General features: G+C 41.8%; 1 protein-coding gene across 8 annotated transcripts in view; it reads right to left on the reverse strand.

Annotated features, from left to right (window-relative positions):
- The window catches only part of LOC119480599 (SWI/SNF-related matrix-associated actin-dependent regulator of chromatin subfamily D member 3), a 42,156-nt gene that overhangs the window by 22,163 nt on the left and 2,575 nt on the right, over positions 1-17,418 (reverse strand). Inside the window, exon 1 of one of the 8 annotated variants that reach the window (XM_037757025.1) lies at positions 5,541-6,094. The exons of 1 other annotated variant lie outside the window; for it this stretch is intronic. In XM_037757025.1, the coding sequence (XP_037612953.1) occupies positions 5,541-5,618 (78 nt within the window). In that variant the 5' untranslated portion in view covers positions 5,619-6,094. Of the gene's footprint in view, positions 1-5,540; positions 6,095-17,418 lie in introns of those variants that run through there. 6 more of the 8 variants (XM_037757031.1, XM_037757024.1, XM_037757027.1 and 3 more) reach the window with 6 other exon arrangements.

A 17,418-nucleotide genomic window follows, 5' to 3' on the forward strand; every position in this document is an offset into this window, starting at 1 on the left:
GTAACAGAACGAATAAATGTTGAAAAGAGAGAGAGAGAGGACAGCTGAAGGATACAAATCAGGAGTTTCATAACCTCACGTTTCTCCGACATTTCACTGTTTTAATGTGGATTTACCACGTGTACGATGAGATTTGATCTTTAGACCGTCCACAAACACACGTGAAGAAGAAAACAAACAAAAGACGAAGGTAATAAAACAGCAGGGAGGGCAAAATAAGATATAACTAGATATCAAACTGGATACTGAATGTATTCACGGGCAGATTTAATAACTCAAAACAGACTCTGACAGCATACGAGAGGCTCAGACTGACGTGTTATGTGCCCTTTGAAACAGTGACCAAGCAGAGATCCTGTGATAAGAGGCCCGAGCAGGCGGCGCTGTCACTCTGACCGGGAGTTTGGCCGGCGAGGGGGGGAGGGGATGTTTTGGGGGTCAACGCGACTGAGATGGGTCTCCGAACGGGAGAGGATAAGACAACATATGGTTGCGGCCTCCTGCTCCAATGTTGTCACCTTGTGCAGCTTTAACAGAGCCGTCTACTTCCTACCTAAGCTGAACAATAACACCCAAACAGACCAGACCTTCAGCAGACAGACTTCTGTTACAAGCGTCTGTCTGGAGAATCTGAGCCTTTCAGATAACAGATACAGAAAAGCAGAGCTGGATAACGTGTAGGATGAGTTTCCCCCTAAATCCACACACACAATGTGTGGTACTTTATAATCTGACCTGCTGAACTGACTCCAACACGCTGCCCGGAGCTCTGCCAGCCAGCCAGCCAGCCAGCCAGCAATCGAATCTGCCATGTGGATGGATATCTGAGAAGTGTGTTGGCATCTCTGGAGGGATTTTGAAGAGGCCAAACTTAACCCACACTGTACTAAACATATGAGTCTGTGGGTTGTAACGTGGATGGTCCCTTTTAAAGGCTCTGATTGGAATCAAATCTATTAAAAACTGAAGATGAGGTTACTTGACTGGGACATGACTCATTTCTTTAAGGCTCAAACCTAAACTTTTGTTGATTTATCCTCTTTGAAGTGTCAGAAAACCAACCCTGTCTCCTACTACATTGCATTCCCAGACAGCTAAACTGTATTCTCAATTACATTTCGAGGGAAATGTATTTACTCCCAGATTACGGTCGCAGTTTTAAACATGTGGTTGTATATGTAAGTTGAAGCAAAAACAAAACAAAAACGCAACAAAATTACTTGGTTATGTTTAGTAAAAAAACATCATGGTTTGATTTAAAATGACTACGTTTGTCGCGTTACTAAACTACGTAAATCAAAATAAATCAAAATTCACTTTTGGTTTCATACGGGACACAAACAACGGTCTCTTGGTTGAAAGTCCTGTGTTTGTTTGACTTTTTTCCCCCTAAAAAATTACTCAAACTGATTAATCAATTATCAAAATAGTTGGCGATTAATTTAATAGTTGACAACTAATTGATTAATCGTTGCAGCTCAAGTTGCTAACAAAGTAACTATATATATACAGTATATATATACTGTATATCGTTAAAGACAGAACTATAGAAGTCTCATCATCCTAATTGATCATTTTGTTTAAATAACGCCTTCAGATTCATTCATATCCCGGTAATTAAGGACATAATAGTGTACATCAATGTGAAGGTTGAGGGCAATAATTCCATATAAGTGTTTATTGACTTTCAGTGGAATCATATTGTGATGATAAGAGCTGCAACAATTAATCAATTAATTGTTTTGAGTAATTTTTCAAGAAAGAAAAAAAGTAAATATTCTCTGATTGCAGCTTCTTAAATGTGAATATTTTCTGGTTTCTTTACTCCTCTTTGACAGTAAACTGAATATCTTTGAGTTGTGGACAAAACAAGACATTTGAGGACGTCATCTTGGGCTTTGGGAAACACTGATCAACATTTTTTTTACCATTTTATAGACCAAACAACTAATCGATTAATCTAGAAAATAATCAACAGATTAATCGACAATGAAAATAATAGCTAGTTGCAGCCTTTGCAGTTGCAGGTGATGATTTGAACATGAGATTTTAAGCTATCCGTCTCTGTAATATCTGCCTCCACCCCGATACAATAAAGGTGAATCTCATTCGTGATGCTTACAACGTTGAGAAAAATCTTATTTAAAGAGATTCAACAGTGACCTTTCTTTCCAAAAAACAGTGTCCCTCATAGTCTGGATCCAAAAAACTAATTCTGGACAGTTTTCATAGCGACTGTTTCTTTGGTTCAATGATCATGGCAAGGTCTGCGGATTACCCAGAGTAACCGGTAGTATTGTGTTTCTAAAAGACAAGTGGCTGCTGAATCTTTTTAAATTTCACTTTTCAATGCTGTGAGCACCACAGGACATTTCTTTCACTTCCTTTGTGTCGGGGTGGAGGCAAACAAAACACTCAAAATCTGGGCAAATAAAACCCCAAACTATCTGCATGGATAGTTCTGTAATCCTGTTTTAATGATGCAGATCGGAGAGTAAAGGTGAAGATAATGTTCAAAGGTGCGATCACACACACAGACGCATTTTCAGATGACGGCGCTACAGTGTGTCGTATTATGTTTTGGCTTATCGGGGTTTCCCACGCAGAGCGCTGGAAGGCTTTTCTCATCGACGCGGCCCTCACTGACCTCCACACACACACACACACATATGAGAGAAATAAGGGGGGGGAGGTAAGGCAGATAATGAGAGAGAAAGAGGAAGAGACCTCAGCCGGGCCTTCAGCCCACCCATCAGTCCTAGAACCAGACCTCGGCCAAACACTCTCCCCCACAAGCACACACACTGCTGCTGGGAGGCAGGAACACCACGACCTTCGGTAACCACAACAATGTGTGCACGTATTTATGTTGCATCTGTGCATTTGTGTGTGTAAAAGCTTCATCAAAGGGGGGGAAAGTAAACGTCATCCGTCGCCACAACTGCACCGATTCATCCCCATATCCCATAGTATAAATATTTCTCCATTCTGCAGCACAACGAGGAGGGAACCTGCCGCAACTATTATAACAAGACTTTTCCATCTTGAAATGTGGGGGAGAGAACGAGCAAAGAGAGAGAGAGAGAGAGACGGTGGTGGGGGGGAGGCAGGGCATGAGAGAGAAATAAGCAGAGGGAAATATTTGGCTTGGAGCAGCCAGAACCTCATCAAGGTTAATTGGTCTGTTGAGAGGACACACTCATCTGGCTCATCAATCACCTGCTCCATTGTTTCCTAAAGTCTGCCTCGGCGCGCAGGGCTTCAGCTCCAAAGCCCCTGTAATGACCGCTCCTGTCAAAGAGACAATGCCTCATCTTGTTTCAGTGTATAAATCTACCTGGTGTCAGGACGCCAAACATCAGCGCTGATTAAAGCGCCGAGAATCAGACGGCGGTCAAGCTGTGATTTTTAAGACATGAAAGGATCTGACAAAGTCTTTTTGACCTTCTCGGTGTACTTGAGGATTAGGAAGTGAAGCCAAGTTTCAGGATCTGTGCAGAGGTGAAATTCAGTTCAGCGGAAAGTAGAAACCACATCCAGAATGAGACATTTATGATGTAGGAGCTGGGACACAATGGATTAATTGTAAGGTCTATATAGTATCAGAATATAGTGACAAATTCCCCAAAAAGCTTGTTTTAGTAAATCGACAGTCCAATACTCCCCAAAATATTCAGTTAACTATCATAGAAAACCAGCATGTATTAAAAGGATAGTTTAGGGGGTTTTAAGTGTACGCTATATTTACAATATTTTCACTACTTTACCTCGCCATCAGACAGCGCTTTCCGACAGGGAACTGAAGCTGTTGTATCCATCTATGCTCTCACCAAAGCCACCAGACTCCATAGACAAAAACAGTAATTTCTTCCTTCCCAGATCACGGGAGTTGCCGGTCTACCGCTGCCTCGATCGGTTAGGTAGTTAGTATAATTGTGTGACTTCGGTGAATCCGAACTAACACTTTAAAACACCAAAGTCTCACAATAACACAAAGAAACAAACCGATCGAGGCAGCGGTAGAACAGCAACTCCCGTGTTCTGCAAGATAAAATTACTGTTTTTGTCAATGGAGTCTGGTGGCTTTGGCGAGAGCATCGATAACGGCTTCAGTTCCCCGTCGAAAACATGAAAATATGATATAATATAGCGTACACTTAAACTGATATGGACTTTTTTAGGTGAGCCTTTCTTTTAGGAGGCTAAAATACGTTTTGCTGCCGGCCACGTCCACATCACATTGCTTCTGTGCTGAAACTTCTGTCTGTTTCTCCAAACTGGGGGCGTGCCGACCGTCATCACTGACTATGGATAAGTACCTCATACAATCCCACTTCAAAAAACACCCAAACTATCTCTTTAACATTTGAGAAGCCACAACTGGTGCATTTTTGCTTAAAAAATGTAATTGCAGATTAATGTGACGATAAAGAACCAACCAACATCTGCTCTACGAATTGTTTCAGCTCTAGAAACTACTTTACCAACCTCGATAAATCAATTTCAGGCACATTTTTTATTGAGGATTTGCCGTTTTTCTTTTTCAAATATCAAAGAAAACCGAACATCATTGTTTTTTGTATTTTTTGTTGGACAAAATGAAACATTTAAAGATGTCACCTTGAGCTTTGGGAAGTTGTAATGGGTATTTTTTAACCACAATTTTTTAAACATTACACTGAGTAAACGATCAATCAAAAACATGAAACCCATGACGAGGTCACATCATATTAAGAGACAACGATTGAGAATAAATCATCAGTTCATTTACACACTTGAGTCAATGTCAAAGCCACATCTGCTAAAACTTTCAACTGTCACTGACCACTTTTACATCATCCTCTCACCCCTCTAATTCATTCATCCCATCACCAAAACAAACCTCCACTGTCCCGTTATTAATGTAATCTATGGTAATAATTGCCTAACCTCTAACCACGAGCAACACTTGACTTGACATTTCACGCCAGCTTCACATGAATGGACCGATTGTTCTGCATGATTTCCAGGATTGGCCGCCTGCCTCCCCCGGCTCCGTCTACGCTACTACGTCCGTTTTTGTCTCGTGACCTTACAGGTTCAAATCCTTCCACACCGAGCAACAACACGCCGCCCGGCTGTGTGTTGTTGTGAGTGGACTCTTCATTTCAAAAACCCTTTTCTCTGTCTTGTCTGTGACTCTCAGTGGAAAGCAGTGTGCTCACAAGGAGGGGGGAGAAGCTGGCTGCTTTCTGCTTCAGCTTCCTACAATTATCCATTTTTCTGTCTGAGTGTGTGTGTGTGTTAAGAAATCCTCCCCATCCTTCTCCTGCTCAGCTCCATCCATCCATCCATGCTGCTCCACTTCTTCCATCTCCTTTAACAGGCTGGGATCCAGGGGGGGCTGGAAATAACCTTCACATGGCCAGCTTTACCCAGCTATCTCTCACACACAGACTGCTGCTGCTGCTGCTGCTGCGCCGACTCATGCACACACACACACGCACACACACAGATGCATGCCAGCTCCCTTCATGGGAATGACGGACAGCGCCACTCACCACTCCATGGACCAGGAACTCAAACAGTTTGCTCTTGGTGGCTTTCCTGGCTCCCCCCGCCGTCTCCTCCGTAGCCATTTGCTCAGTCCCCTCCGTTCACCCTGCTATGTCTCCCTCTCTCCTTCTTTTGTCTTTCCCTCTCCCTTCACCCAGCCTCCTGTTCCCCTCCCCTGCTCCACTTTCCTTCTCTTTGTGCTCTCCTTTACAGCACTGCCTGTCCCTGACTCTCCTTCTCTCTCTCTCTCTCTCCCTCTCTCTCTCTGTCTCTCTCTTCCCTCCCTCTGACTCTATTTTGAATGTGCAGCAGCCTTGCTGAGTCTCTCACTGTGTGTCTAGCTCACTTTTTAGTTGCCTTTCAGGAGCCCGGCACGTCGCTTGGAGGTGGAGTGGTGGTGGTGGTGGTGGTGATGTAGCAGGGGGGAGGCTTGTGAGGGGGTCTGGCAGGGGGGTTTCAGCCAGCCCACCCTGGCGCTCCCCCGCACAGCTGTTGCATTCCATTGGTAGATAAGGGCATGCGTTTGGTCTTAAAACTGGGGGGCTGGGGAGGTTTAGAGTCGCTCTGCTGCAGCTTCCCCCCCCCACACCCCCGCGGTGACCAACCCAGAGGCCACGGTCAGCACACACGGACCTCTCCGAGTCCTGGGCTCATTCTCAAAAAAAAAAGGGGGCTCTTAAAGGGGCCACGCTGCATATCATTAACACATGTGTAGACTGCCATATATGATGGGAGTCATGACGTGGTGGTGATGATGACGAGGAGGAGGAGGAAGAGGAGGAGGAGGAGGGTGATTTCTCAATTGAAAGAAAAGCCACTCAAGGCAGGGAAATTATATTTCTCTTTCTCATGAAGCGTGATACTTGCCAACCTTGAGAGCTCAAAAAAAGGAAGGGAGGATTTAGAAATCAAAGCAGAGGATCTGTGGGTCCAAATGTTTGAGTTTCAGAGACTTTGTTTCCTGCATTCTTGCGACTTTTAAAGAATGAAATATAAGAAATAATAAGTAGCTACACTGCAACAGCATTTTAAATCTTAAATTCTTCAGTAGGCAGAATATTTTTGGCATCATTGGGCAAAAATGTCCATAATAACCTTTCAGCATATTGTAATTCAAGTGTTCTGAGAGAAAACTAGACTTCTGCACCTCCTCATGGCTCTGTTTTCAGGCTTTACAAAATCTAAATTCCTATTGGCTGTGCTCCAGCTGGTAGGCGGTGCTTGATATTTCCTCAGCTGATCTCAACGTGGCTGCCGGGTCACAAACTTTCTAATTTTACTGCTAAACAGTACGCTACAAGATGTTTCTGAAAACATTTGAGGCGAGAAATACGCATTAACGTAACATAATATTGATTCATATTTGATCAGCGCTGCCTAGTTTGACCGTTTGATCGGAGTTTGTGACGCCAAGGCTCGAGCTTGGCTCTGATTGGTTGTTTTCCTCCGGTTTGTGAAATCTTGCAGATGCCGTTAGGAGCACCGGAGGACACAGAGGCACATGATTTTTTGTCAGATTACCTGTCTCATGCACTACTGTCAGGATATAGGGACCGTTTTATAAAAATAAAAATTCTACCTACTGCTGCTTTAATTCTCAGGAAAGAAAACAGAATAATTCGCTCCTTTGGCGTGAACTAGTGTGAATCTCTGTATTTATCTGTTTTTATTCATTCATTCATTTTTTTTTTGCCCTACTTGAGTATTTATTTCTCTTTGTACTCTCCATTTCTCTCTCCGTCTCTCACTCGCTGAAGGTTATTTCAGACACAACGTGACGACGGCACCACAGCGCTATGAAACCAGTTTTTACATTGGCTTGCACCACACCACAACAGCTTTTCACTACGTTGAGCAAAGACCAACTTTGGGTGCTGCGCGTTGTGATGTGCAGCTGTGTTGTTGTCCGGGTGGAAACAGTGAGGCTTATACATGCTGTACAGCGCCAGAAACAGGTTGTGAGAAGAAAAAAAAAGTGTGAACATTTGTCATAAATTGGGAGAATTGTGACCCCGGGAGGAAACCGGGAGAGGGAAATGAAAAACGGGAGTCTCCCGGGAAAATCGGGAGTGTCGGCAAGTATGTGCTCCACTTCACAAAAGCAGAGGGCCACGTCAAGAGCACCTTCACTTCCTGCGTTTCTGTGCTGGCCCTTTGTCGGAGTGCATTCATAGGTTAGAAGCATTTCCTCCACTCACCTCATTAGCTTTTACCTTTCACCCAGTAGTGAGCCCAGAGGCTATATATGCAGGCTGTGGCTGCAGCGTAATGGCAAACAAACATGCTGCCCTGCACAGCAAGGTGACTGTGTCACTTGACACGTGTTACGTTGATTGAGATAATGAGATTTCTTCTCAAAATGCAGAAAACTGAAAATCCCCAAATAAGGTGAAAAAAATAAATAAACCATCCGTTGATGGACAGAAGGAGGACTAACAGACTTGGGCTGGGATTTTTAGGTTGTAACACTCCAATTACACACAACCCCAGAGCTTCACCCGTCGCCACACAGGTCATTACTCCGTTAAAACCACGCCAGCCACGTTGAAGATTACGACTCTTTCATGTCTCCTGCTGCTCCAGCCCCTCTTTTTCTTTCTCTCCCTCCCTTCTTTCCAGCCGTCAGATCAGGGGAGTGAAATATTCATGAGGTTATTTGAATGACAAAGGAGGTGAAGTGGGGCAGATTCAAAGGGGGCTCGGCTCCTGACACATGACGGCGTATTGTCACCGTTATTGTTTCCTCTTCCCCCGTTGTGCCGGTGTGAAAGCGGCAGAAAAGTGTCGAACCAGGTGTCAAAGTAAGGAAATTGCCCTCAAGAGGTGATGTGAAGCTTTGACACAGAATCCGTCCTTCAATTATCACATCATGACGAGCTTGTTCCTTAAAAATAGTGCGATGGGTAGACGTTAGGAAAGGAAGGGGGTGTCGCTCCAGTTCTGGGAGGAAAAATTCAGTTATTGTGTGGACAGCTGGTTTGTGGTTGTGTGATCTCTAGGCCAGAGGTCATGACCTTCTGGAGGATGCGCCATCCCTCAGAGGACCCAAGCCGTTTTTATGCATGCATATCATCCATTACATTAAAGCACCATTACAGACAGAAAAGTTAAAAGAGAAGCAGGAAGAGAAGATCAAAATGAACGTCCTTCAAACTACCTTCACACCCCTGATTATTGGAATCGACTTATTGATAGACAAACGCTGGCCCTCCTGTGTGTATTGCTGACAGCTGGTAGCATTAGTCTGCTTTGTGGTGACACCTGGTGGTGAGATGAGTGTACTGCTGCTGTCATGAATCCAGTTTGGAAGGCTTTGAGGAACAAGGAACCCAAAACCTCCTCTGCAAAATGTCTATTTGCTGCCTCAATCCATCTGTTCTCCCTTTAGTCAAACACTTCAAAAAATATCAATCCACTATGCATTAATATAACCTTGTGTTATATAACATACAACACAGGCTTTAAATATATTAACCGTGTGCGTCTCAATTTCCTGCAAGGTCAAACGCTCAACCCGTCGAGCGTTTATCCACGCAGATTTTGAGATTGAGCCAATCTCCCGTTTCTCACAGCGACGGCACGTGGGTTCAACGATAACAAAGAGATCCGGCAGCTCGGGCAATGCAAAAGGGAGCCTTGAGCGCAGGAGTACCCCCTGTTGGACCCCCGTCGTCTCCCTCACCAAAGCCAGTCAGTCTCACCAAATGGTAATGTCCCAGTGAGCAGCAGACAGGGGGTAGAGGGGGGCTAACAGGGGGTAAAGGAGCAGCAGTAGTATTATTGATGACCAACAGAGGGAGCAAACAGCCGGGCAGGGAGGCAGGGAGGTGCTGACTGTTTGAATGGAAGCAGGGATCCATGATCAGAGCCTGTAGTGATGGGTCCTAGTACGTCTGAACAGAGCCAACACATGGATGAGGTATCATACAGCATGAAAACACTGCAGGGACCAAACTGTAATCACTGCTCAACCACTTTCATTTTCTAAGCATCTTTTTGTCATTATTTTTTAATTCTTCATGTCCTTATTTGGCCACCCGAGGGAGACAAAGAGCTCACACTATACATGCTTCATGCAATACAGTATGCAAACTGTCTAGCTGGTTTTCTAACCTGCAATGCTGTCTGCATCATCATTTTACAGTGTTTAACAGTGGATCGCAACCAAGAACCCTCCAGTGTGAAATACTGGATACTTCAAGCCTCTATATAACCTTCAAACTGTGAAGTAGGGCTGCAAATAACAGTTATTTCCATCATCAAATACAATCTTGATTAATCAATTAATCATTTAGTCTATGAAATGTCAGTAAATAGTAATAAATGCCGATCACAGTGCTCCAGAAACCCAAGGTCTTAAGCCGACTTGTTTTGTCTGACCAACAGTCCAAAACCCAAATATAATCAGTTATAAAACAGAGAAAAGCAGAAAAGTAGGGCTGTCCTTGACCAAAGAAATTCTACTTAGTCGACTCATAAGATATTGTCGACAAATCGATTAGTTGATTTAATCGACTGAGTTTCTCCACAAAGAACCACACAAAAGCACCACTTTAAATCTGTCGTTAACCAGAGATGTGCACTTGGAAATAAGTCATTCAGCATGAAAAAAAGCATAAAACATTACTAATCGACTAAAGAAGTAGTAGTCGACCAAGACCAAAACGACTGATCAGTCGACTAATCCACTAAGAGGGGTCAGCCCTACAGAAAATACTCACTAATGACATGCTGAAACTAAGCAGTGTTTGGCGTTTTTGCTTGAAAAGTGACCGAAACGCGACGCTGTGATGATGGGTCACAACACAACAAAATAACTTAGTGAGGTTTAGAAAATAACTACATAGTCGGGCTTAGAGCTACTACGTGTCAGCTGATTGTAACGTGAAAGTGAAACTTAACGCATTGGACACGAACAGCGGTCTCCTGGATGAAAACCTTGTGTTTGCTGTGTTGTTGTTTTTTTCAAATCAAAGTATTTCTCTATAACATTTAAAGCTGCAGTTTGTAGAAATGGAGCAAATATGATTAATAAAGTTATTTTTTATAAAACGGTCACTATATCCTGACAGTAGAGCATGAAATAATGCCAATTTCTCTCCTCAAATGTTTTCAGAAACATCTTGTAGTGTACTGTTTAAATGTGAAATGAGAAAGTTTGTGACCCGGCAGCCATGTTGAGATCAGTTGAGGAAATACTAAGTGCCGGAGCACAGCCAATAGGAACGCTCCCTCTCTGAAATGACCTGTGATTGGCCAAAGTCTCCCGTCACGGGCTAGATTTTCTAGAGCCTGAAAACAGAGCCATGAGGAGGTGCAGAAGTCTAGTTTTCTCTCAGAACACTTGAATTACAATATGCTGAAAGGTTATTAAGGAATTTTTTCCCAATGATGCAAAAAACATTTTGCCTACTGCAGGTTTAACGGGGCTAAAGCCAAAAACTGCTGGTGTTTACATGAAAAGAAGTGCTGCATTCAAGCAAAGATCCCAAAGCGGTTGAAATATCAATAGGCAATTATCAAAAAATCAATCAAGTTGCAGCTTTGCGTTCAGATTTTTCTTCCATCTTCTCTAAAATGACATATAATGATATATATAATTCATTATTGGGAGAAAAGCATGGTGGAGGTAAATTTATTGGATTTCTTTGCTCTGTTTAGTCGAAGTTGATGTGCAACAACAATAAGCTGAGCAGAGAGCATGAAAGGAAGGAGGAGAAATCCATACATTGATGGTTTAGGCTTGTTTTTCTGCAATCTCTTCACAAGCAGCCCCGGGGAGGAAGGTAGTATACAAAGAATAAAACGCTCTACCGGTGCTGATGTATAACGCACAGTTCCCAGTAGGAAGGTTTACATTCCAGAGACCACGAAACCTGCCCTCGTCACCGTTATTGTCACTGACAGATGGGGTGTGCTAGGGGGAATATGGACTGTACTGAGGGCATGGAGTAAAGTCTGATCCCCTCCCACTGCTGGGCCCCTCTCTCTTTTTTCTTCAGTTTAAGAGCTGCACACAAAAACCAGCTCAAGCTGCTTAAAGGCCAGAGCTCTCAGAAAAGCTACTCAATGGCCATCAGCCACCATCAAAGGGACTGTACAAAAGCACGCAGACCTGCGCCTCCACTGAGGAGGATTAAGGAGCGGACAAGTACATTTCAGGGCTGATTTCTTGCAGCCAGGCATGTGTAATGAAGAGGAACCTACGGGGAGAGAGAAAGTCTCCCATGGAGCCTGAAAATAATAGGGCATCTGCTGATGTTTTGCGATCAAAGTGATTTTGGTACAATATACCGCGAGGAAATAGGCGAATGATTTTGCACAAAGCGGCAGCGCTGTGCTAGGCGCCTAACCTAAGATAAGGAGTTTAGGGTGAACCTTGTTTGGGACAAAGCATCTTTATCCAGACGGGTTTATGGTTCAGCTCCTTGGCTGCTCCCTAAAAGAAGGAGGCATTGTGGGAGCAGATGGAAAGACGGAGCAGCAGTAATGAGCCCAGTTTCCCCCACAAGCAACGAGCAGCACACCGGAACAAGGCCTGAAGCTTTACCTGCTTCGAGGCATTTCCTGTTTGCTGTAGCCATGACAACGGCATAATCTGCCTTGCGCCCAAAAGCCAGCAGCCAATCGTGGGGGAGCGACGCCGACTGCAGTGGCTTCAAAACTGGAGCAGCAGCTGGTGAACTGAGCGAGGAGCAAGTCCAGAGTTGAAACTGTAAAAACTACAAAGAAATCCCAGTTTTGAGACAGAAAAAAGACTTCAGTTCACTGTGTAAGTCACCGGGGTCAACTTTGACACAAATAAACAGTGAAAAACACTTTCACTTTCCATGAATAAACCCGACCCAGCAGCCATATAAAATTCCACGGGATGAAAAATAAAACTGGCAGAATAATTCCACCGCGATAAACCCCCTCTCCTCTCTCTCTTCTTTCCTACTCTGCATCCAAGCTCAGCATTAGCCCCGATCTTTCAGCACCACTCTGCCCGTGCGGGATGGTTAGAGAGAGCCGACAGAACGAGGGCAGGATTGGTATGTGCAGGGCCGCATCGAGACCACTCCACATCCAAGAGATGAAAATCAGACCCGAAGAGGAGGCACAGAGGTAGCATTAAAAATCCACTGCTACTGTGCCGAGGAATTCATGAAATGCATGATATTTTGAAAAGTAGATCCACTTCCTCAGGATCATAAGAACATATAAACACACATGCATACTGTATTAGCCCTAGTTTGTGCCTCTCATGTATTACTATTACATGTATTGGTCGTTTTGGTTTTAGTTGACTAAGATTTCTTTAGTCCATTACTCATTTTTTCATGCTTTTTCATGCTGAATGACATATTTCCAAGAAACTTATGAGCATATCTCTGGCAAACACAAGATTTAAAATGGTGCTTTTGTGTGATTCTTTGTGGAGAAACTCAGTTTTACAGATCTGTCGATTACATCAACTAATCGATTAGTCGACAAAATCGTATGAGTGTTAGTTGACTAAGAATTTCTTTGGTCGAGGACAGCCCTAAAAGATATAAAATAATTGAAAAGTAACATCAATATATACTAATATAACTCTTTTAACTTTATCTTTAATCATTTGTGTCTTAATTTAGTGAACGGGTTTTAAAAATATTTTAACAGATGGAATATTTTTTCATCCAGATGTGTAGAAGTGTTGTTAAATGACCGAAAACATCACCTCGATTCTGATTGGTCAATCACGGCGTTCTACGGTCTGTTATTTCTTTATAGCAGACCGTTGCTATGTTTAACAGACCGTTGCTATGGGCGCAGTTCTGATGTCAGACTCTGGCGGACCATTTTTGTGTCAAATTATTGATTTCTTAAGTAAACAGCTGTATAATAAGCGGGATAATGTACAGCTAACGGGTCATTGTTGTGAAATAAACCCTGACGCGAAGCATCGCCCTGAACTTACTTGGATGATTAGCTCGGTGATTTGAATGTCATGTTAATACATGAGAGGCACACATTGGTGCTAATAATACTGTACATGCATAAGTGTTGTATGTTCATAAACCATTAAAAACACATATACTCTCTCATATGTGTGTAGAAATTGACGTTATATAAGCAACAGTCAAAGATCTCCATGTGCACAGTTACGTTCAGGTACATTACCATTATAGAAACAATGTTTTTGATGTCTTCATGTCTATGTGGTCTGGGAATTTATATGTAGATGACACAGTAAACTACTACTACCACATAATGTCACCTCACTGTAACAACTCCCAAGTGCTGCACAACAAAAGAAAAAGGTAGCACGTCAACTCATCCAGTCACAGAACAACATCATAACCACTTCTTCAGTTCCCTTAAACAACTCCACACAAATGTTATGATAAAAAGAACAATATAAAAACAACAAAATACCACTTCCAGCTTCATGGACAACCACACAAATGTTCATATTCCTCAATCCCACGGTAGCTACCTGATCCAACACATACAGTAAGGAGCTGATACAATTAGACCCATTAAACTCATTAATCAATTAGTCAATCAACAGAAAATTAATCAGCAACTATTTTCTTAATCAACCTTCTTAAAGGATTGAGGATTGGCTGCTTTTCTTTGTCTTGTGTGATGGTATATTTACTATCTTACTGCCCTGATGGTCAGATAAAACAAGCAATTTGAAGACTTCAACTTGAGCTTGAGGACATTTTTGAAATTTTTTCACCGTTTTCTGGCAGATTTATTGAGAAAATAATCATCTTAATTAATCAGATAATGAAAATAATTATTGATTGCAGCCCTAAAACCAAAGATACAGGCATTCATTAAGGCCTGATCCGGATTAGAAAATAAATTCATTCATCTCTTTGCAATGCTGTTGTGCACCTTTTTAGAAATTATCATTAAATAAGCTTTTGCAACAGAGAGGGAAGGTGTAAACGCCAGCTGTGACATCAACATGCATGTGTGTTGTATTGGGTTGTTGTATTGAATCTCTCCAACAGAGTCTGGTGCAGTATTGAGCGTTAACATCTAAGTGGGTCACCCAGCCGCTCGCTGAACTGTAGCACCATTAGGACCCAGACAGTTTGTCTCTGAGTCGAGCGCACAATCTCATCAGACAGCTAACTCTACATTATGAATGGGAGTAATATGCAAGTGAAAGGAAAAACCCACAGACGGTGCTTTAGGTAAGATAGCAGTGATTAAAAAACACACTGTTATAATCTGTTGGTAGGCAGCGAGGGCGCCATGTTAATTAGGTTACAAAGCGCTCGATTTAAACCCATAAAAACCTATAATCTCTGTGGGGAAAATGACAAAGTGGAGGTTCAGAGGGCTGCGTGAAAGTGCTGTTTATAGGTGGGAAATTGTATAAAATTCATCTTCAGTATTGCAGCTATAAAGTGCACTGTATGTCTGTGTAAAATATGCAGAGCTTCACCTCTATATACAGCACAGTAACCCACATACTGCATTGCTTTACTGCAGTAGTCTAGGGCTGCAACTAACAATTATTTTCATAGTTGATTAATCTGTAGATTATTTTCTCCAGTAATCAATTAGTTGTTTGGTCTATAGAATGTCAGAAAATGGTGAAAAATGTTGATCAGTGTTTCCCAAAGCCCAAGATGACATCCTCAAATGTCTTGAAACTCAAAGATATTCAGTTTATTGTAATAGAGGAGGAAAGAAACCACAAAATATTCACATTTAAGAAGCTAAAATCAGAGAATTTTGACTTTTTTTCCTTAAAAAAACTACTCAAACTGACTGATTGATTGATTAATCATTGCAGCTCTACAGTATTTTAGATATTGTAATGATAGTAATGGTAAGAAATGATATCAAAACTTTCATAATTCATATTTTCATTGCTGATAAATGATTGTTTTCTTGATGATTATATGTTATAGTGAAAAACGTCCATCACAATTTCCCAGAGCTAAAAAATATGTCTTCAGATTGTTTGTTTTGTCTGACAAACAGCCCAAACCTGAAAGATATTTTATTTATTATCATATAAGATGAAGAAAAGCAGCAAATCTTATATGATATTAAATTAAATATTGTTGAATTTTGTCCAACAAACTGACCAAAACTCAAAGATATTAAACTCAATATCATACAAGATAAAGAAAAGCAGCAAATCTTATATAATAACAAATTCAATATCTTTGTGTTTTGTCCAACAAACTGTCCAAAACTCAAAGATATTTTATTTAATATCATATAAATATGAGAAAAGCAGCAAATCTTCACATTTCTGCAGCAATATTTTTTGCATTTTTTGCTTCAAAATATGATCGAAACATTTACTTGTGATTAATCAAAATTGTTGCTGATTCATTAACTGTCAATCTCTAATCATTTCAACTTTTAATATTCTAGTGGAATTAATAGTTTTACTGTAAGCTCGTTCGTTTCCGGGGTAACAAAACAACCATTGAGGCAGCACATTCCTCGCCAGCCAAAAAAAGGAAGTGCTCCATTGTCCGTTTATCCCTGCAAATAATACCAAACACAAAGCCGGGGGAACATTTAATTGGATGACCTGCTATTTAGGAAATGAAGCCAAAAATGTGTAAAGCTTCCAGTTCGTCTAATCAATCTCACTGCTGGTGCAGAAAACAGTGTGAAACAAAACGCAAAAGTTTGGCAAACTTGGAGCTGAAACACTCAGTGATTGACTTTGATGAGTTGCCAAAACTAAATTTCAACCATGACTGAACAGAGTGACGAGGTTTATATATGTATGTGTGTGATGGGAGGAGGGGTCCTGTGCAGCTTTCCTTAAAAAGCCAGGTCAAGCATTGAGCGGACTGTAAAAGGAGCTGATCCTCTGATCCTCTATCAGACCTCAGGAGCTGTGACGGCACCTTGCATACTAATGTGGTGGCTGTCCTCCTTTTTCTTTATACTGAGGGGGAATATCTGTGCCAGCAGCTGGGTCAGGGAAGACTGTGGTTTGAAATTGAGCTATTTTAGGTCCTATTTTCATAGAGAGAGTGAGCCTGTATCAACCACTTCTACGGCAAAACAGCAGGTTGAATTTAAAAGCAATCACAAAACAAGTGCAGAGCAGCTCAAAAGCGTCCTAATATACAAGCTATGATGCAACTGATTAGAGCAAAAAAAACCAGAGGAGGTACTGTAGGACATTCCTGCAGCATTGCATGGAAATTCAATGTTTATCATACTTGGAAAAAGTATTTAAAAGCAATCACAAAACAAGTGCAGAGCAGCTCAAAAGCTTTCTATACAAGCTATGATGCAACTGAATAGAGCAAAAAAAAAGCAGAGGAGGTAGGACATTCCTGCAGCATTGCATGGAAATTCAATGTTTATCATACTTGGAAAAAGTCTTTGCATACATACTGTACATACAAGCGACCTCAGAGGGATTAAATCTATGGAAAACTATGCACAATCAACCATTTATTTAAGATAAGAGTAGTTATGCAATATTCCATGTTGGCTAATTGCACCCGAATGGCTGTTTCATCTAAAGAGCATCAAACTGAAGTGCACGTTAATGGTGCTCTTTGAAAATCAGCAAGCAGCTGAGTCACCAAGTCCTCCATAAATCAACAGATCTGTACATGAAACCAGAGCAGGAGAGAAAGAAAGAAAGAGAGAGAGAGAGAGAGAGAGAGAGAGAGAAAGAAAGAGAGGTTGAAATCTGAGAAAGCCTTTAAAATACGCAATAAATTCAGTGACACATCTGTAATGTGTCACATTATAGAGGAGGACGGCCTCGTCACAATGTTTTTAGCATCCTCATGCTCCTCTATAAGCATCACTGTTGGAGCATTAATGAGATGATGGTATGAGCAAAATAACTAAATGTTTACCTTTCCTAATGTAACACAGTAAATATTAGCTTTTTCCCTTTTA

This window comes from Sebastes umbrosus, chromosome 21, assembly GCF_015220745.1.
Source record: "Sebastes umbrosus isolate fSebUmb1 chromosome 21, fSebUmb1.pri, whole genome shotgun sequence".
NCBI classification, from domain to species: domain Eukaryota; kingdom Metazoa; phylum Chordata; class Actinopteri; order Perciformes; family Sebastidae; genus Sebastes; species Sebastes umbrosus.